The sequence below is a fragment of the Pseudophryne corroboree genome, chromosome 6 (assembly GCF_028390025.1).
Source record: "Pseudophryne corroboree isolate aPseCor3 chromosome 6, aPseCor3.hap2, whole genome shotgun sequence".
In the NCBI taxonomy this organism is placed as follows: domain Eukaryota; kingdom Metazoa; phylum Chordata; class Amphibia; order Anura; family Myobatrachidae; genus Pseudophryne; species Pseudophryne corroboree.
The window spans coordinates 636,930,007-636,948,488 of NC_086449.1; the positions used below are offsets into that span (position 1 = coordinate 636,930,007).

The 18,482-nt window shown below is 45.1% G+C and overlaps 1 protein-coding gene across 1 annotated transcript in view; it reads right to left on the bottom strand.

Moving 5' to 3' along the window:
* Positions 1–18,482, bottom strand: part of NDFIP1 (Nedd4 family interacting protein 1) — a 111,092-nt gene that overhangs the window by 31,675 nt on the left and 60,935 nt on the right. Inside the window, exons 2-3 of the mRNA XM_063928142.1 lie at positions 1,540–1,627; positions 585–715 (exon numbers count right to left, since the gene is read on the bottom strand). Coding sequence (XP_063784212.1) covers positions 585–715; positions 1,540–1,627 — 219 coding nt within the window. The remainder of the gene's footprint in view (positions 1–584; positions 716–1,539; positions 1,628–18,482) is intronic.

The following is an 18,482-nucleotide window of genomic DNA, read 5'->3' on the forward strand; positions in this document are numbered from 1 at the left end:
AGTCGCCACGCCCGGGCTGCATGTACTGCTGGCCAGTCGCCACATCACCAGATTACTTCTCTTTGAGGGGGAAATTGTGACTAATCATTTCCTTGTGGTGCAAAGAAACAGCTGGCTAATAAGTTTTCCACATTAGCCAATCTGAAGGCATTTCCTCATTTCTAAAGAGGTTGTTAAAACATTCCACTGTTAAACGTTACAGCCACAGCAGGCATTTCTGCAATACCCTGGAAAGCAATGTACACCCTCCAGGCAAGCACTTGGCACAATGCTGATTAGGATATTATCAGGTAGTTAAAGAGAACCAAGTATATCTCTTAATACAGCATTCAGAAAAGGCTTATTTTAATGCCACTGTGGGTTGATAATGAACCTCCACAAAACAAAAAAGGCTACCATGCTTCAAGGTCACAGTAGCAGAAGGTACAAGTTCACATCACTATCTATAACAAAGTTTGTGTACTTTTCAGCAACTTATCACTTTTAAGGTTAAAACTTATATGATACAAATGTATGATACAAATGTTTATTGTAGATCAGGACTATGGATAATGACACACAGGACAATAGTTCAGCAGACTTACCCTCCCAGGAACCAGAGGTATTGTGGCCTCTGCCTTAGTCCGCTCTGCTTCATCGTAACTTGGGAGTGTTGTCGCCACATTGTAAGAGGGTGGCTTTGGGAAACCGGACTCATCTTTGTAGTCAAAAAATGCTTGTTATAAAAGGAGATAGAAATGGGGCACTTTGAAGAACATAAGAAAGCAAATAAGCGATAAAATAAATATTGATCCAGAACAAGCAAGTGTTGGATATTCATTCACAACAAACAATGCACTAAAAATGAATACATTTAAGAAAGCATGTGTCTACCCTGAAACGGAGCATTATCCGTATACACCCAATTTAAATAAAGATAATAGAGGTGGGAGGGAAAAGTTGTGATATTTCTCATCACCTTCGTTGTCATCCGTTTAAGATATGTGCAATGTAATTTATGTGGCTGAAAAGGAAAAAAACTTGTTAGTTTATCTACAATAAAACAATTGCTGTGAAAGTTTCCTTCAACAGTCTAGATAACTGCCACAATTATCTGCTTTCCTTCTTAGTCAGATTAAATCACTAGCACATGACTAAATGTAACAAAACATCCATATCAGCGAATTGCAATGTGTGTGTGTTAACGTATGTTCTGTAGGGTTTCTTCACGCCAACGGGAAAAGAAGTGACTTTTTCTGTGTTTCTTTCAAAACTTACAAGTTTATCTTCCAATGTAAAATAAATTAAAAAAATGATCCTAATATGCAGTTTTTTTCTGCTGTTCAAGCATCTGCTCTCCCTAATGTGGTTTTACAACATTTAAAAGCCAGCTTTACAATCCTAGAAAATATTGGCGTTAATGAGGCCTTAGTAACTAAATGAGCCTATTATATTTTCTGTGCAAAGGCTGAAGTACTTATGTTTCAGAAAGCTGAACAAAATGATATGATAATGATGTGATGTAAATAAACATGATCCAGCTCCAGTAACGTCACTAACCAGCGTCCTCTCCTGCAATGCTGCTGTATGGAGGCGGAGCATCTGACCCAGCCTGGGGATTGTCACTGGGCTCCTCTTCATTCTGTAACTGCAATACACAAAGCCAAGGTAAAGACAAAGCAAAACAGAAAGCAGCATTTGAAATATTTGATCAGAGAAAAGATGACTGACGATTCAATTACATGAAATGGTGACTATTTTCCATTCCGGAATAGATTATCCTCAGAAGTTCTGGTTGTGATAGAGATGTGCAGGACAACGTGTGGTGTTATGAAGTTTAGGCTAGTGTAATAGGCAAAGATGTGCACAGCCAAACACCGTGGGATCATGTAGCTGTAATCTGCACAGAATCAACAGAATGTGGTGCTGTGGGGTCTTTTTCTATACACTTTGGGATTAAATTAAACGTTTTGGCATTGACTCAATATGATTAAAACATTAACATTAATAGCTGATAATACAGGTTGAGTATCCCTTATCCAAAATTCAAAATCCCCTGTAATATGTACAATAATTCCAAGTATAAGATACTTGGGTGTGGTTCATAGGTTCGACAGAAAGTAGGTCGACAGAGATGCTAGGTCAACATGGTCTCTAGGTCAACATGGTCTAGGTCGACAGGTCAAAAGGTCGACATGAGTTTTAAAAAAAATGTATGCCGTTTTTTCCGTACAGTGACCGGGAACCCCAATTAGTGCACCGTGTCCGCTCACCATGCTTCGGGCAAGGTGCTTCACTCCGCTACCGCTGCGCTTAGCACAGGTTACCGTTCCCAATCATAGTCCACGTGGATCGTTAAGTATGAAAAAGTAAAAAAAAAAGATTATTTTTTTAAAAAAAACTCACGTCGACCTTTTGACATGTCGACCTAGTGACACTGTCGACCTTGACACCATGTCAACCTAGTTACTGTCGACCAATAGTGGTCGACCTAAACATTGTCGACCTAGAGACCGGATCCCAAGATACTTATCCATACATGTGAATCTACTTCATGGGTTTGGGGTAAGAGATTGCAGACTGTAACAATGTCTGTTTATATATATGAAGGTAATGTGCAATGTACCGATTATCAGTACTTTCTGCATGCACATGACCTGTTCTATGTATACATGGGTGGGAGTGGTCCAGATTGGACAGATGCACTTGGACTGACATGGAGGACCTGACTGATCTGAAATGAATGAAGGCCTGCCTGAAGCGAATTGAACTGATGCATATATACATTTGTCATAAAATAAATCAAAACATACATCACACAATTATACTGCTTTTGTTGCAGTTGTTAAAACCCATATCCGCTGCTTACTATTGAAAAAAATGGGTGCTCCAAATTATATTTACAAACCACACTGCAGCCAATCTCATTCATAAATGCAAATACACTGAGACAGATTTCAACATACACCTGTTTGTGGAGGCGTATTTTTTGCACCTGGTATAGGACAGGTGATGACGACAAGTAGCAAACCAGACACACATGATACAGACACAGATATGCTTCCAGCTCTGTATATAGGTGAATACATGCATTGGTTATGCTTCTTTTGGGCACTGTACACCAAGTTACTTCTAATGCTGCATCAGGCCCAGGGTGCATAGAAGGTGTGTATTCCCCACACAGCTGTGTGGAACAAAACTTACCACTAAATATTGAAGAGGCAAGTGGACGAAGGTGCTATGTAACAATTTTGTGAAAAACTTTTTCTTTTTTTTTTAAGGATGAAGGTGTTATGACCTAGGGCTCACAGTAACAAAGTTATTTTAAATGAACATAGTCTGTTTAAGGATATATTGGGGGTCATTCCGAGTTGATCACTAGCTGAAAATGTTCGCTGCGCAGCGATTAAGTAAAGAAACGGCAGTTCTGCGCATGCGGCGCAGTGCACACGCGCGACATACTTTCACAATGGCCAATGTATTTTTACACAAGGTCTAGCGAAGCTTTTCAGTCGCAATGGCCGCCGCAGAGTGACTGACATGAAGTGGGCGTTTCTGGGTGTCAACTGACCGGTTTCAGGGAGTGATCGAAAAAACGCAGGCGTGCCAGGAAAAACGCAGGCGTGGCTGGGAGAACGCAGAGCATGTTTGTGACGTCAAATCCGGAACTGAATGGTCTGAAGTGATCGCAACCGCTGAGTAGGTCTGGAGCTACTCTAAAACTGTACAATTTTTTTTTTTTGTAGCCGCTCTGCGATCCTTTTGTTCGCACTTCTGCTAAGCTAAAATACACTCCCAGAGGGCGGCGGCATAGCGTTTGCACGACTGCTAATAACTGCTAGCGAGCGATCAACTCGGAATGACCACCATTGTGTGGACAAAACTGATATGTCCAATTCTTATGTTTTAAAAATGTATCTTTAACTCCAAATATCTCAGTCTATTTTAAACATAACAGAACACCTTCATCCACTCACCTCTACAACTCTGTGTATACAGCACCTATAATCTTACAATATATATTAAAACAGCTCAGCATTTGCAATGAGAGGTTAAATACAGCATTTATAATGCTATTGCTATTTATGGATTTGCTCTTTTGTTCTATATTCTGTAACTTCAATTTACTTAAAGTACATGTCACTACAGGGGAAAAAGACATACCATTTCAGTTACCAAATGGTTTTTAAACCCAATGTGAGAGATCTCAATTTCTATACATAATAGAATTTGGGCAAGATTACTGAGAGGCATTGTGATCAGACGTTTACTTTCGGCATTGTCTGAATTTTCAGTGGAATCCTTTGGTTAACAAGGATATAAAGAATCAACTTTGTTCACATTATATAGCAAGGTACGGCAGTAGAAAAGGTACATATGTGACATTACTGCTCTCACCTAGTATTTCAAAGCCTATGTCATTTATATTCCAGGTTGGCTGCGCACAATAGCTTTTTCCTAAAAGGTCTAGATTGTCTGATGAGAGAACCCCAGCTCTATAAAGGACTTTGTATTTGCATGTGCAGCCTCTAATGAGCAGTTGTGATCTGCCTACTGCCCACTGATACCCCTTTCACACAGAGTGAAGAACTGGTTTTTGCCAAGCCAAGCCGATGCAACCTGGCTGGCCAAACTGGTGCAACCGGGAGGTCCCACCGAGCTGAGACGCTCAGTGTGAAAGGGTCAATCTGGGTCGTTAATCCCGGGCCGCAACCAGAGATATCCTCAGATATAACCTGGGTTCGCTGTAGTGTGAAAGGCTTGATCCAGGTCATGCTTAACCACTTGCCTGGCATGGTCGCATTAGATGCGACCACACCATTCTGGGCTTTGCTTGACATGGTCGCATCTGATGCGACCAGTCAAAAACGCCAACTGGGCGGCTCCTGGAAGCTAATATTACAGCAGCCGCCAAAGTCAGTGGGACCTCCCAGCCCCATTGACCTTCGACTCCGGCCCCAGTGTGCCTTGATCAATGCTGCCCACAGTGATCAGGCAGACCATCTAACCTCCCCCCTACTGGCATCACTACAGCATGAAAGCCACGGTTCTGCCTCCCCCGTGTGTCCCGATCACTGCGGCCAGTGCGACCTCTCCTGCTTGCATCACTAAAGAGAATAAGGTAGCAGTAGCTGCGACTCTGCCTCCCCATCTGTCTCGACCATTGCGGCCAGCAGCGATCGGGCAGCGCATCACTGAAGGAGGTGGCTGCGCCTGCCTCCCCATTCCCCACCGTCCCCATCTGTTCCGATCACTGTGGCCAGTCTAGCAGCACCAACCTTCCCCTGACACATCATAGCAGCTGCGGCTCCCAGAGTGTCACTGCTGGTCACAGTTATCAGGCAGTGAAGTGTCACTCCTCTTTAGGCATCACCTCAGCAGCAGTAGTGATCCTCAGGAACACCTACCCATTGCTGCTGTTTCTCTTGCAGGACTCTGAAGTCTGCAAGCATTAGTTTTAGAATAAATAAAAAAGTTTTAAAAGAAAGTACACACACACACAATATTTTATATATATATATATATATATATATATATATATATATATATATACACACACACACACACACACACACACACACACACACACACACACTCACATACATACACATACATACACACACACACACACAGTGATCGCAAAAACGCGATATAGCACGTATTTTACCCGCTTTTGATGTCTGGGGACTCGCTTATCTAAAATGGGAGGGTCCCCGGGGACGCGCTCCGCAGCAGCAAATACTCCGGGACTCACATTTAGCAGAATAGCTGGACGCACTCATCTGTGATCGCGCCAGCCAGTCAACAGCATGCAGGAGGTGACTGGCTGTTTCCTCAACCAATCACCTCCTGTAGTCTCCAGCCAATCAGCCCTGCAGCGTCTCCCGCCAGTCCGCCCGCTTTGAATCCTCTCCCCGCTGACCTGGGCTCTGCCACCAGCACATGAATCTGTGCTGCAGCACTGAGCCCCGCTCATCTACACCTCCTCCCCGCTGCCGCCTCCAGCACCAAGAGACTGGCCCTGCTCATCTCCACCTCCTCCCCGCTGCACGCTCCGCCGCTGCCAGCACCAAGAGACTGGCCACGCTCACCAGGCACAGCGCCCTCTGCCGCAACGGTGAGTACAGCTCCTCATCTGCCCCCCGCATCTGTCCCTGTGCCCAGGCTGCAGCTGGCTGCCAGTGTGGTGGTGGATGGTCTTGCTGAAGGTTTCCCGTGGGGAGGAGTTGGTTACTGCAATGTGCCTCAGTGTTCTACCTGGTGCAATGTGCCTCAGTGTTCTACCTGGTGCAGTGTGCCTCAGTGCTCTACCTGGTGCAGTGTGCCTCAGTGCTCTACCTGGTGCAACGTGCCTCAGTGCTCTACCTGGTGCAACGTGCCTCAGTGCTCTACCTGGTGCAACGTGCCTCAGTGCTCTACCTGGTGCAACGTGCCTCAGTGCTCTACCTGGTGCAACGTGCCTCAGTGCTCTACCTGGTGCAACGTGCCTCAGTGCTCTACCTGGTGCAACGTGCCTCAGTGCTCTACCTGGTGCAACGTGCCTCAGTGCTCTACCTGGTGCAACGTGCCTCAGTGCTCTACCTGGTGCAACGTGCCTCAGTGCTCTACCTGGTGCAACGTGCCTCGGTGCAACGTGCCTCAGTGCTCTACCTGGTGCAATGTGCCTCGGTGCTCTACCTGGAGCAGTGTGCCTCGGTGCTCTACCTGGTGCAGTGTGCCTCGGTGCTCTACCTGGTGCAGTGTGCCTCGGTGCTCTACCTGGTGCAGTGTGCCTCGGTGCTCTACCTGGTGCAGTGTGCCTCGGTGCTCTACCTGGTGCAGTGTGCCTCGGTGCTCTACCTGGTGCAGTGTGCCTCGGTGCTCTACCTGGTGCAGTGTGCCTCGGTGCTCTACCTGGTGCAGTGTGCCTCGGTGCTCTACCTGGTGCAGTGTGCCTCAGTGCTCTACCTGGTGCAATGTGCCTCAATGCTCTACCTGGTGCAATGTGTATAATAACGTGCTCTACCTGGCTCAATGTGTATAATAACGTGGTCTACCTGGCTCAATGTGTATAATAACGTGCTCTACCTGGCTCAATGTGATTAACGTGTTCTACCTGATGCAATGTGTATAACGTGTTCTACCTGACGCAATGTGTATAACGTGCTCTACCTGGAGCAAAGTGTATAACGTGATATACCAGGAGCAAAGTGTATAACGTGCTCTATTTGGCGTAATATGTATAAAGTGCTCGGACTGGTGCAGTGTGCATAGGAGGTTCTACCTGGCGCAATGTGTATAAGTGGCACTACTGTGTGGTGTAATGTGAATTGGCACTATTATGTTGTAACGCCCCTTCCCCATGAAGCCACGCCCCTACAATTTTGCAACGCGCCTTCGGCGCGCATTGCCTATACTTTACGATCTAGGAGGTGGAACACCGATTAACTTTCTGCCTAAGGGCACCAAAATGTCTAGTTATACCTTTGGTGCAGGGTGTCCTGCATGCTAGACAGCCCAGCAGCATTGTCAGCCCATCCCCCCACCTTGCAACACTTTTGTAGTGTCCAAACAAGATTAAGATTAAAAAGAACCTTCATTCCGATGGGACCCAGAAAGAGACCGGTAGGACCCCAATTTTTAAAAGTGAGGGGGGTCCCCGGGACCCACTTTTTTTGGGGCTCAGCGCGATCACTGTATATATATATATATATATATATATATATAGTATATGCACAAATTATATATACGTGCACCCTGCCTTGCTCTGTCTGATCACACCACCTCTTAGTAGCTCAACCCACCCTCTCTAACAACTACACCTAATCGTCCCGTTCCTCCCCCGCCGCAGCACTACTTTGACACTATCTACCCCCTGCTCATCAACATCATCCGCCACCTATCCATCTGTCCCATACATCAACCGTGTGTGTGTGTGTGTGTGTGTGTGTGTGTGTGTGTGTGTGTGTGTGTGTGTGTGTGTGTGTGTATAGTAGATATATTACGTTAATACAGTAGTTTTTTTCGTCTCAGCTATAAAATAATTATTTTTAAATTTCCCCAAAATTGCAGATTTCTTTTAATTATCACATTACGTACATTATAGATATTTAAACTTGATTTTGCATTTTTGTTAAATAAATTATATTGAATAAGGATTAAATAGCTTTTATTTACTTAATTTAATAATAATAAAAAAAATTGTCAATTTGGGGGACATTTTGGGAAAAAATATTAGCCAGTTAAGTGGTTAAAAGGCTTCTGATTGGCGGGCTCAGGAGCGCTTGGAGAGGACATCTCCAAGCATCCTGTGTGAACAGTGATGACCTTGGAATAACTCGGGTCCCGCCTGCAGTCTGCAAGGGTAAGTACATCCAAAGCCCCGGACCTGTGTTCAGTATCTAATTGTAAAGCGCAACGGAATATTCTGCGCAATATAAGAAACGGTTAATAAATAAATAAGTATCCTGGGTAGCACAGAGGGAGCCGTGGCTTCTGACTGAAAGGGGGTATGAATGGAGATTAAAGGCCAAAAGTAATAACCTGGGGGGGTGCAGAGTTTGCCGATATTTTGAAGATTTAGATGCAAGATTTAATATGCCAATTTTTTTATTAAGGGCAGAACTAACTTCATTGCTAATTCGGCAAAATATCATTAAACTCTACAACCTGCAGGGAATAACATTTAGCCCCAGGTGTTTGTCAGCTAAGTGTTTGAAGCTCCTTATTTTGCACCAAGACACTACATAGTGACCAACTGTTGCTACCTTTGAGCTACACCTCTCCGTTTGGTCACCAAATTGAAGAATCTTTGATGCAATTAACGAAGCACCTAAATGAAGTGCCCATGCAAAGCAAAATATAAAACCTTTTGGATTGGGGCGGACAGTCACTGTCCACATCGGACTGTCTTAAGATCTCTACAACCTGTCATGTATTGACATTGTATCTCCTCATTCCAACTGTACTGCACAACCGGTGGCTAAACAAAAATAGCAGTCACCAAAAGCTGTACAGCTGCTGGCTGACGGTGCTGCTGCCTTACAGTAGCTAAACAGGCTTTCCACACAACAACTACCTTATGCAGCAGTTGTGCGCCTTTCAGATAGTAAACGTGGTCATGGCCATTTTGTACCATATATTCAATGTACAGCACTGCTTTACATTTCAGCACACAATTATTTCCCTGGAGCTCACGCCTCTTTCTACTTTCACCTGCCAGAAACCGGGGCTGTTGGGAGGAACAGGTTTGATGCAAAAAGGTGATAAAGTCATATGCTGAGTAACCCAAAACTTTCTTTCCAGTACAACATAAGCCATTGTATACAAGCCCATATGATATAGTCGTGTCTGGAGAAGTTGCTGGTGTAGCAGACAGATAGATCAACTGAGTTTATCCACAATGGCAAGAGAAAAACAAAGACACGCACCTGCTCCTATACCTCTGATTTCTTGTGCATAGAGGTGTGTAATAGTGTCCGTTTCCCTGAGCCTGGTTTCTTCATTCTAAACCATTTCTACTCTTCCCTATTCTGTACACGATTTCTTTATAACATGATGCTCTTACAGAAGCTGGTCTTTGAAGTAACAGCATTTGCCATTAACTCAATCTTCTCATCCCAGCTCCACTTGCTCATCCATTATTTAGTAATCTTGCAACTTAAACTGAGAGCACTTAGCCGCTAACTAAGCAGAAGCTGTGCATCAATCACTTGTTTTCTTCATCTTTTACATTATCTAAGCAGTTTCATCTCCCTCAAACATCTTCAAATGTATAGCAAGGAGGCAACATAATGAGGAATAGGAAAGGGGATGCACTTTATCAACTACTGAAAACCACAGTGCATTGTACAGCGACACTGAGCATCCTGTGTAACTAGAAGCGCTGTCCAGGCTGTAGGTATGGGGTCAATTCAATTCGGCAACAGATGAATAGCACCGGGAATTCCCGACAATTGCGGGTAACTAGTAGCTGAATTGAATAGCGTCGGGAGCTAATTCCCGGCGCTATTCATTTGTTGTCTAATTTAATCGACCCCTATGCCTACCCCAAGAGCACCCTTGTGGACCACCAGATGAGTAGCACTAGCTCACTAGCAGTTATCCTTATATTGCACAAGTCCTATGAAACACTTATAAATGTACACCACAAACAATGCATACTCAGAGAAGTAATAACACACAGACAACGGACTGTGGTAGCACACATGAATAAAGAGACTTATCCGTGCCCACAAAGACGGCTTTCTCGTGACTCTACCAAAAAAAAAAAAACTAAAATATTGTGTAATAAGCAGTTTTGCATTTTCAGTTTAAAACTTGTAAAAAAGTGTCAGCTATGACAGGAACTTCTTTACCTGCCAGATCTGCTACACAACGTGATAATCATCTCTCACACAACAAAGGTGTTATAGTGTTACCTCATACTAGGGTCGTTTTATCCTTCAGTTGTGTCACCAAGTACATAACATGTTGGAACACAGTACAGAACCTTTAAAAACTGCCTTAAGACACATGATTAGTATTAGGGTTCATTTCTGAAGCAAGGAATTAGGAATTTCCAGAAAGTACATAGATAATAGAATGGTAAGGCAGACTATTACTTCACTGATGATATTTGTATTCTAACGTGTTCCGAAGAATGGGTGTAGCCAGGAGCCTGACGCGTAACCATGAAAATAAGCAGCACCATTACTTTACAAAATGTTAGGAGTTAGGGCCTAATTCAGAACTGATTGTAGTAACAAATTTGTAAGCTAATGGGCATAAACCATGTGCACTGCAGGTGGGGCAGATATAACATGTGCACAGAGAGTTAGATTTGGGTGGGTTATATTGTTTCTATGCAGGGTAAATACTGGCTGCTTTATTTTTACACTGCAATTTAGATTTCAGTTTTAACACACCCCACCCAAATCTAATAGGACCTACACGTTAGGCGATATAACTGAACGATATGAACGTTCTCGTTCATTAATGAATGAGAACTCATTCATATCGTTCAGTGTGTAGACACCAATGATGAACGATGCGCAGCCCGGCACTCATTCATCGTTGCCTGCTTCTGTATGTTTTGAACTAATAAAAAATATTATATATATATATATATATATACACACACACACACACACATATACATATACATACATACACACACATATATACACATATACATACACACATTATTTCAATAAAACTGGTATTGAGCTGATCGCTTCTCTGCGATTTGGGGGCTTTGATCAAATAGCCAGCGCCCATAGAGAGTGAAAACCTGCCCCATGCAAGTGTGCGAATGCATGTGTACACCATGCGAAAACTTTGCCAGACAGCAGACATCTGCAAATTCATTCGCAACTCACTCACCATCTAATATTTTTTTCAGTGTGCGCGTATCCCAGGACTTACTCCTACAGTGTGATAGAAACAGGCTGATCGGGGCCAGAGCTGACGTCACACATCCGTCCTGAAAACGCTTGGGAATGCCTGTATTTTTCCTGACACTCCCAAAAAACGGCCAGTTACCACCCCCAAATGTCCGATTCCTGTCAATAAACTTGCGTACGTCTAGCGATCAAAAAAAAAAAAAAAGACGCCGAATTATTTTGCAGTTTGGCCTCGCAAATGCGCATTACGATCTGTTTGCATGCGCCGTCGTTCGATAATCGGCCGCTGCGTGATTTTGCACAACTGCGATCAGGTCTGAATTAGGCCTTAGTTGCGCCCGTGTAGATCTGTATAGGTTTGGATTGTTTCACAAAAGAATACTGTAAATAAATATTGTTTCACTTTGTGTGGAAACAAAACTGTATCAAATGATGTATCCAAATGGAATAATTCCAGGTGGCAAGGTATTGCTACTGTTTCAGCATAAACATGATACATCAAATATCTAAATTGTCAGTCTCTGTATTAGAAATTAATTTTAATCGTAGATCTCACTTTTTTTCTTTTTCTTCACTTATCAAATTATAATTCTATATCCCAGGAAAAAAACAATAACTCCCAGCACCCTTTAAGTAAGTGTCCAATTACCTGCAATAGTGCGGCTGCTACAAAAAACGGATGTTTTCCCAATTTTTTTTTTATCACCCCTATCCAATTATCTCACACAAAAAAAAAACCTAAATTTTTCGTGCAAAGATACATACATCCCGCGATAAAGCTACGGACCTATGTATTTTCGCAACACTTAACGTAGATAAAACGGGCATTTATCGCGGATTATACTTTGCGTGCCTGAGGCACGCAAAGCATAATCCCTGATAAATGCTGGCATCGGGAATAAGCAATAGAATTGGGGCAAATTGGGTAGCCCCTGGTGAATACATTATCTGCTGTAAATTACTGCAGATAATTGGATACACCCCCCCCCCCCTTTCAGTCAGTGGAGGAGAGCTCCTTCCAGAGCAGGGCTTGTAGCTGGGACTCCCTGTGGACCAAGGAAGGGAAGAATGGGAGATCACCTGCCATAAACTCACATGCAGTCTGCACCCCTCTGAAATCTTGCTAGCATAGCATGTGCCAATGTGTTCGCCCTGCTGCTGCCAGGGGGACACTAGTCATGGGGAACGGTGAGGCGGTCCCTTTCCCTGGTGGCCTGGAGAAGGATGTATTGTGGTGAGGAGGTCCGTGTGACTGGAGCTTGCAGTGGGTTCCTTGTAGCCGGAGGATCATCCAGCATACACATCCCTCATCCCGTCTCTCTCGCCATCTTTTACCCTGTATCTCTCTCTCCCAATCTCTCATTCAGTTTCTCTGTCCCCCTCCCTTATCCTGATTCTCTCGTGCTATCAATTATACCATCGCTCTCTCGTCAGGTCTCATACCATCTTTCTCTCTCCCTCTCATATTCCGCCTATCTCTCACCATCTTTTGTCCCATTGCTTCTTCTCTTTCCCCATTATCCCGTCTCTCTCCTCCAGTCTCTCTATTTTATCCCACCTAGCTCTCTTCCACATTCCGCTATCTGTCTTTCCAAGTCCCTGCCCTCTCTCTTCCTCATACCTCTTTTTCCTTCCACAACATCTCTTTATCCCGCTTTTCTCCTGTCTCTGTCCTCCTTGCCTGTCTCCCACTATGTGTATCCGCTGGGCGGTGTGGGCAGGATAACACCGGGTGTACAGTGGCTGCACCTGAGTAGACAGAGTGTCCGTGCTGCTATCATTGCTCCAGGTGAGAGAGCAGCTGTCTCCCATATCACAAGTGGCCTGCCATGCTGGAGCCGCTCCTTTGTTACATGAGCTGTACTGCAGGGAGAGGAGGCGGCAGTGGCCTGCTGCAATGTATGGGACCTCTCTTTGCACCTGTGCCACCCGGGAGACCGTTTCCTGGCTGCAGTGTCCGGGCTGCTCCCGCGGTAAGTCCTGTTTTGTAGGTGAGACTGGCTGGTTGGAACGATATCGTCCTGATGTATGGCTAGCATTACATACAAGCCTGTGACACTAGCACACTAGACCACGATGCTCTGTTGTTACAATGAACTCAGAAGCCTCAATTAATAGGTCACTGGAATTTCTGGCAAAACTGTAAGTGAGGCTGCAGTAATAACACAGTAATACACAATGGGGTGTCTAATGTGCAAACTCTAGGAGACGACCGCTGTCAATAACTGTCCAATCCTAGTGCAGTAGGTATATCTAGGAGGGAGAACATAACATGGACATGATTGATAACCAGGGCATATTTCCTTGTTAATATAGCACGTTAGCAACCTTCATTATTCAAGCCTAGATAATGTTTATTTATGTACTGTTTCTTATATAGCGCAGCATATTCCGTTGCACCTTACAATATCTAAACGTGTATACAGTTTGCTTGCAAGCAAAATGACCATGTATTGTTATTGAGTACTTCAAACCATGTTTCAGTCAGGAACATTCATGCTATGTTTCCACAGTAATCGTGAGATCTGCAAAGATCTGTAGGAGGAGACCAGGAAACCAAGACAACAAGGCCTAACAAACAATGCCTGCTGTACCACACTGCAATTAGTCACAAAAGGACTCAGAGGTACTACGAAATAATATGGCTTGAGAACCATAATCCATGACTAAGAATACAAAACATCACACCACAGCACTTCAATAAAACCTTGTAACTAATGCAGGATTCCATTTTACACTCCAGCTTTCCAGTTACCAGCAGGTGTAAATGGCTTATTTTTGCTTCGACACACATTATATTTCTACATCCTGAGACTCATGTTGGTTTGTTTTTTAAATTGTGGAAAAGATTTTTTCCTTTTTTAAGACTGGTCCTAACATCTATACAGCTTCGAGAGGTTTGCTGAGTTTTTTGCACATATCCAATAGTGTGTTCAACATAATTACTTACGTCTTGTCCGCAAATAAGACAATATGCCGCACTCACAGTATTGCCTATTATGCACGAAGGGTGCGATGTGCTGTTGCCGAGGCGTTTAAACGCTGACAACGGCACCTGATCTCACACCCTTTGCGGGCTGACTTTGGACTGAATTCGCACCAAAGTGCTCGGACTGCCAAAGTGTGGCCACTGCCGCGATGATTCGCACCTGCAAAATCATTGCGGCTAATAGGATCGACCCCTAGGACTGCACACAAAAATCCATGAGTCCAGGAAGAGATTGTGCCACGATAGGGTGAGCTGTAGGCAGCATTTCCACGCTGTTACAACTGCAACTTCTCCCCCATCGTGACAAACTGAATTGACCTATTAGTATCAAGTTAGTTGCTTCAGTGAAGTATAAGACAAAAGTCGGTCAACAGGACAAAGTAATGGTGTGTACACATGGGGATATATTTACTATGGTCACGATTTTGTCCGAGTTTGTTCTCGGAAATTTACTAAACACAAATCTCGGCAGTGTTGAGGGCATTCGTATTTGTTTTAACGGCAGAGTTCACAAATACGATCATTCAAACACGCCTGTTATTTTATAGAACTCGGTAATTTACTAAGAATTCGTATTCACAATCACTACCGGCAATAGCCAAACACTGCCGATAAATGTTCTAATTCGTAAAAAAAAGCAGTTTTCTAATAGACCTGCTTTTTGGATGCGTATTCTGATAGGCATGCACGGATCAGTGAGATCCGTGCATGCTTATCTGTGGGAAGGGGTGTGAAAGTGTTAAAAAATAAGATTTTACTTACCGGTAAATCTATTTCTCGTAGTCCGTAGTGGATGCTGGGGACTCCGTAAGGACCATGGGGAATAGACGGGCTCCGCAGGAGACATGGGCACTTTAAGAAAGAATTTAGATACTGGTGTGCTCTGGCTCCTCCCTCTATGTCCCTCCTCCAGACCTCAGTTAGAGAAACTGTGCCCGGAAGAGCTGACAGTACAAGGAAAGGATTTTGGTAATCCAGGGCAAGATTCATACCAGCCACACCAATCACACCGTATAACTTGAGATAAACATACCCAGTCAACAGTATGAACAACAACAGAGCAACAGGTCAACCCTGATGCAACCATAACATAACCCTTATTTAAGCAATAACTATATACAAGCATTGCAGAAGAAGTCCGCACTTGGGACGGGCGCCCAGCATCCACTACGGACTACAAGAAATAGATTTACCGGTAAGTAAAATCTTATTTTCTCTAACGTCCTAGTGGATGCTGGGGACTCCGTAAGGACCATGGGGATTATACCAAAGCTCCCAAACGGGCGGGAGAGTGCGGATGACTCTGCAGCACCAATTGAGCAAACACAAGGTCCTCCTCGGCCAGGGTATCAAACTTGTAGAACTTTGCAAAGGTGTTTGTCCCCGACCAAGTAGCTGCTCGGCACAACTGTAATGCCGAGACCCCTCGGGCAGCCGCCCAAGAAGAGCCCACCTTCCTTGTGGAATGGGCCTTAACTGATTTTGGCAGCGGCAATCCAGCCGCCGAATGAGCCTGCTGAATCGTGTTACAGATCCAGCGAGCAATAGTCTGCTTTGAAGCAGGAGCACCAAGCTTGTTGGAAGCATACAGGATAAACAAAGACTCTGTTTTCCTGACCCTAGCCGTTCTGGCTACATAAACCTTCAAAGCCCTGACTACATCAAGCAACTCGGAATCCTCCAAGTCCGTAGTAGCCACAGGCACCACAATAGGTTGGTTTATATGAAAGGATGAAACCACTTTCGGCAGAAATTGAGGACGGGTATGCAATTCTGCTCTATCCGCATGGAAAAGCAGATAGGGGCTTTTATGTGACAAAGCCGCCAACTCTGACACACGCCTAGCCGAAGCCAAGGCTAATAGCATGACCACCTTCCACGTGAGATATTTCAACTCCACCATTTTGAGTGGTTCAAACCAGTGGGATTTCAGGAAACTCAACACCACGTTAAGATCCCAAGGTGCCACTGGAGGCACAAAAGGGGGCTAAATATGCAGCACTCCCTTTACAAACGTCTGAACTTCAGGTAGAGAAGTCAACTCCTTTTGAAAGAAAATGGATAGGGCCGAAATCTGGACCTTAATGGACCCCAATTTTAGGCCCAAATTCACTCCTGACTGTAGGAAGTGAAGGAAACGGCCCAGCTGGAATTCCTCCGTAGGGGCATTCCTGGCCTCACACCAAGCAACATATTTTCGCCATATACGGTGATAACGTTGAGCTGTCACGTCCTTCTTAGGCTTTATCAGCGTAGGAATGACCTCCTCCGGAATGCCTTTCTCCGCTAGGATCCGGCGTTCAACCGCCATGCCGTCAAACGCAGCCGCGGTAAGTCTTGGAACAGACAGGGCCCCTGTTGCAACAAGTCCTGTCTTAGAGGAAGAGGCCACGGGTCCTCTGTGAGCATTTCTTGCAGATCTGGATACCAAGTCCTTCGTGGCCAATCTGGAACAATGAGTATCGTTCTCACTCCTCTTTTTCTTATTATTCTCAGCACCTTGGGTATGAGAGGAAGAGGAGGAAATACATAGACCGACTGAAACACCCACGGTGTCACCAGGGCGTCTACAGCTATCGCCTGAGGGTCTCTTGACCTGGCGCAATACCTCTGTAGTTTTTTGTTGAGGCGGGATGCCATCATGTCCACCTGTGGCAGTACCCACCGACTTGCAGTCTGTGCGAAGACTTCCTGATGAAGTCCCCACTCTCCCGGGTGGAGGTCGTGTCTGCTGAGGAAGTCTGCTTCCCAGTTTTCCACTCCCGGGATGAACACTGCTGACAGTGCGCTTACGTGATTTTCCGCCCAGCGAAGAATTCTGGTGGCTTCCGCCATCGCTACCCTGCTCCTTGTGCCGCCTTGTCGGTTTACATGAGCCACTGCGGTGATGGTGTCTGACTGAATCAGAACCGGTTGGTCGCGAAGCAGGGTCTCCGCTTGACCTAGGGCATTGTATACGGCCCTTAGTTCCAGAATGTTGATGTGAAGGCAAGTTTCCTGACTTGACCACAGACCTTGGAAATTTCTTCCCTGTGTGACTGCTCCCCACCCTCGGAGGCTTGCATCCGTGGTCACCAGGATCCAGTCCTGAATGCCGAATCTGCGGCCCTCGAGAAGGTGAGCACTCTGCAGCCACCACAGGAGACACACCCTGGCCCTGGGGGATAGGGTGATTAACCGATGCATCTGAAGATGTGATCCGGACCACTTGTCCAGTAAGTCCCATTGAAAGGTCCTCGCATGGAACCTGCCGAAGGGAATGGACTCGTATGATGCCACCATCCTTCCCAGGACTCGAGTGCAGTGATGCACTGACACCTGTTTTGGTTTTAATAGGTTCCTGACCAGTGTCATGAGCTCCTGAGCTCTCTCTATCGGGAGATAAACCCTTTTCTGGTCTGTGTCTAGAATCATGCCTAGGAAAGGCAGACGAGCCGTAGGAACCAACTGCGACTTTGGAATATTTAGAATCCAGCCGTGTTGCCGTTACACTTCCAGAGAAAGTGCTACGCTGATTAGCAACTGCTCTCTTGATCCCGCTTTTATAAGGAGATCGCCCAAGTATGGGATAATTGCGACCCCTTGCTTCCGCAGGAGTACCATCATTTCCGCCATTACCTTGGTAAATATACTCGGTGCCGTGAAGAGACCAAACGGCAACGTCTGAAATTGGTAATGACAATCCTGTACCACAAATCTGAGGTACGCCTGATGAGGTGGATAAATGGGGACATGAAGGTATGCATCCTTTATGTCCAGAGACACCATAAAATCCCCCCCTTCCAGGCTTGCGATGACCGCTCTCAGCGATTCCATCTTGAACTTGAACCTTTTCAGGTATATGTTCAGGGATTTTAAATTCAATATGGGTCTGACCGAACCGTCCGGTTTCGGGACTACAACATGGTCGAATAATAACCCCCTCCTTGTTGAAGGAGGGGAACCTTGACCACCACCTGTTGAAGATACAATTTGTGAATTGCAGTTAACACTATTTCCCTCTCGTGGGGGGAAGCCGGCAGGGCCGTCGGTGAGGGGGCATCTCCTCGAAGTCCAGCTTGTATCCCTGAGACACAATATCTATTGCCCAGGGATCCAACAGGAAGTGAACCCACTTGTGGCTGAAATTTCGAAGACGTGCCCCCACCGGG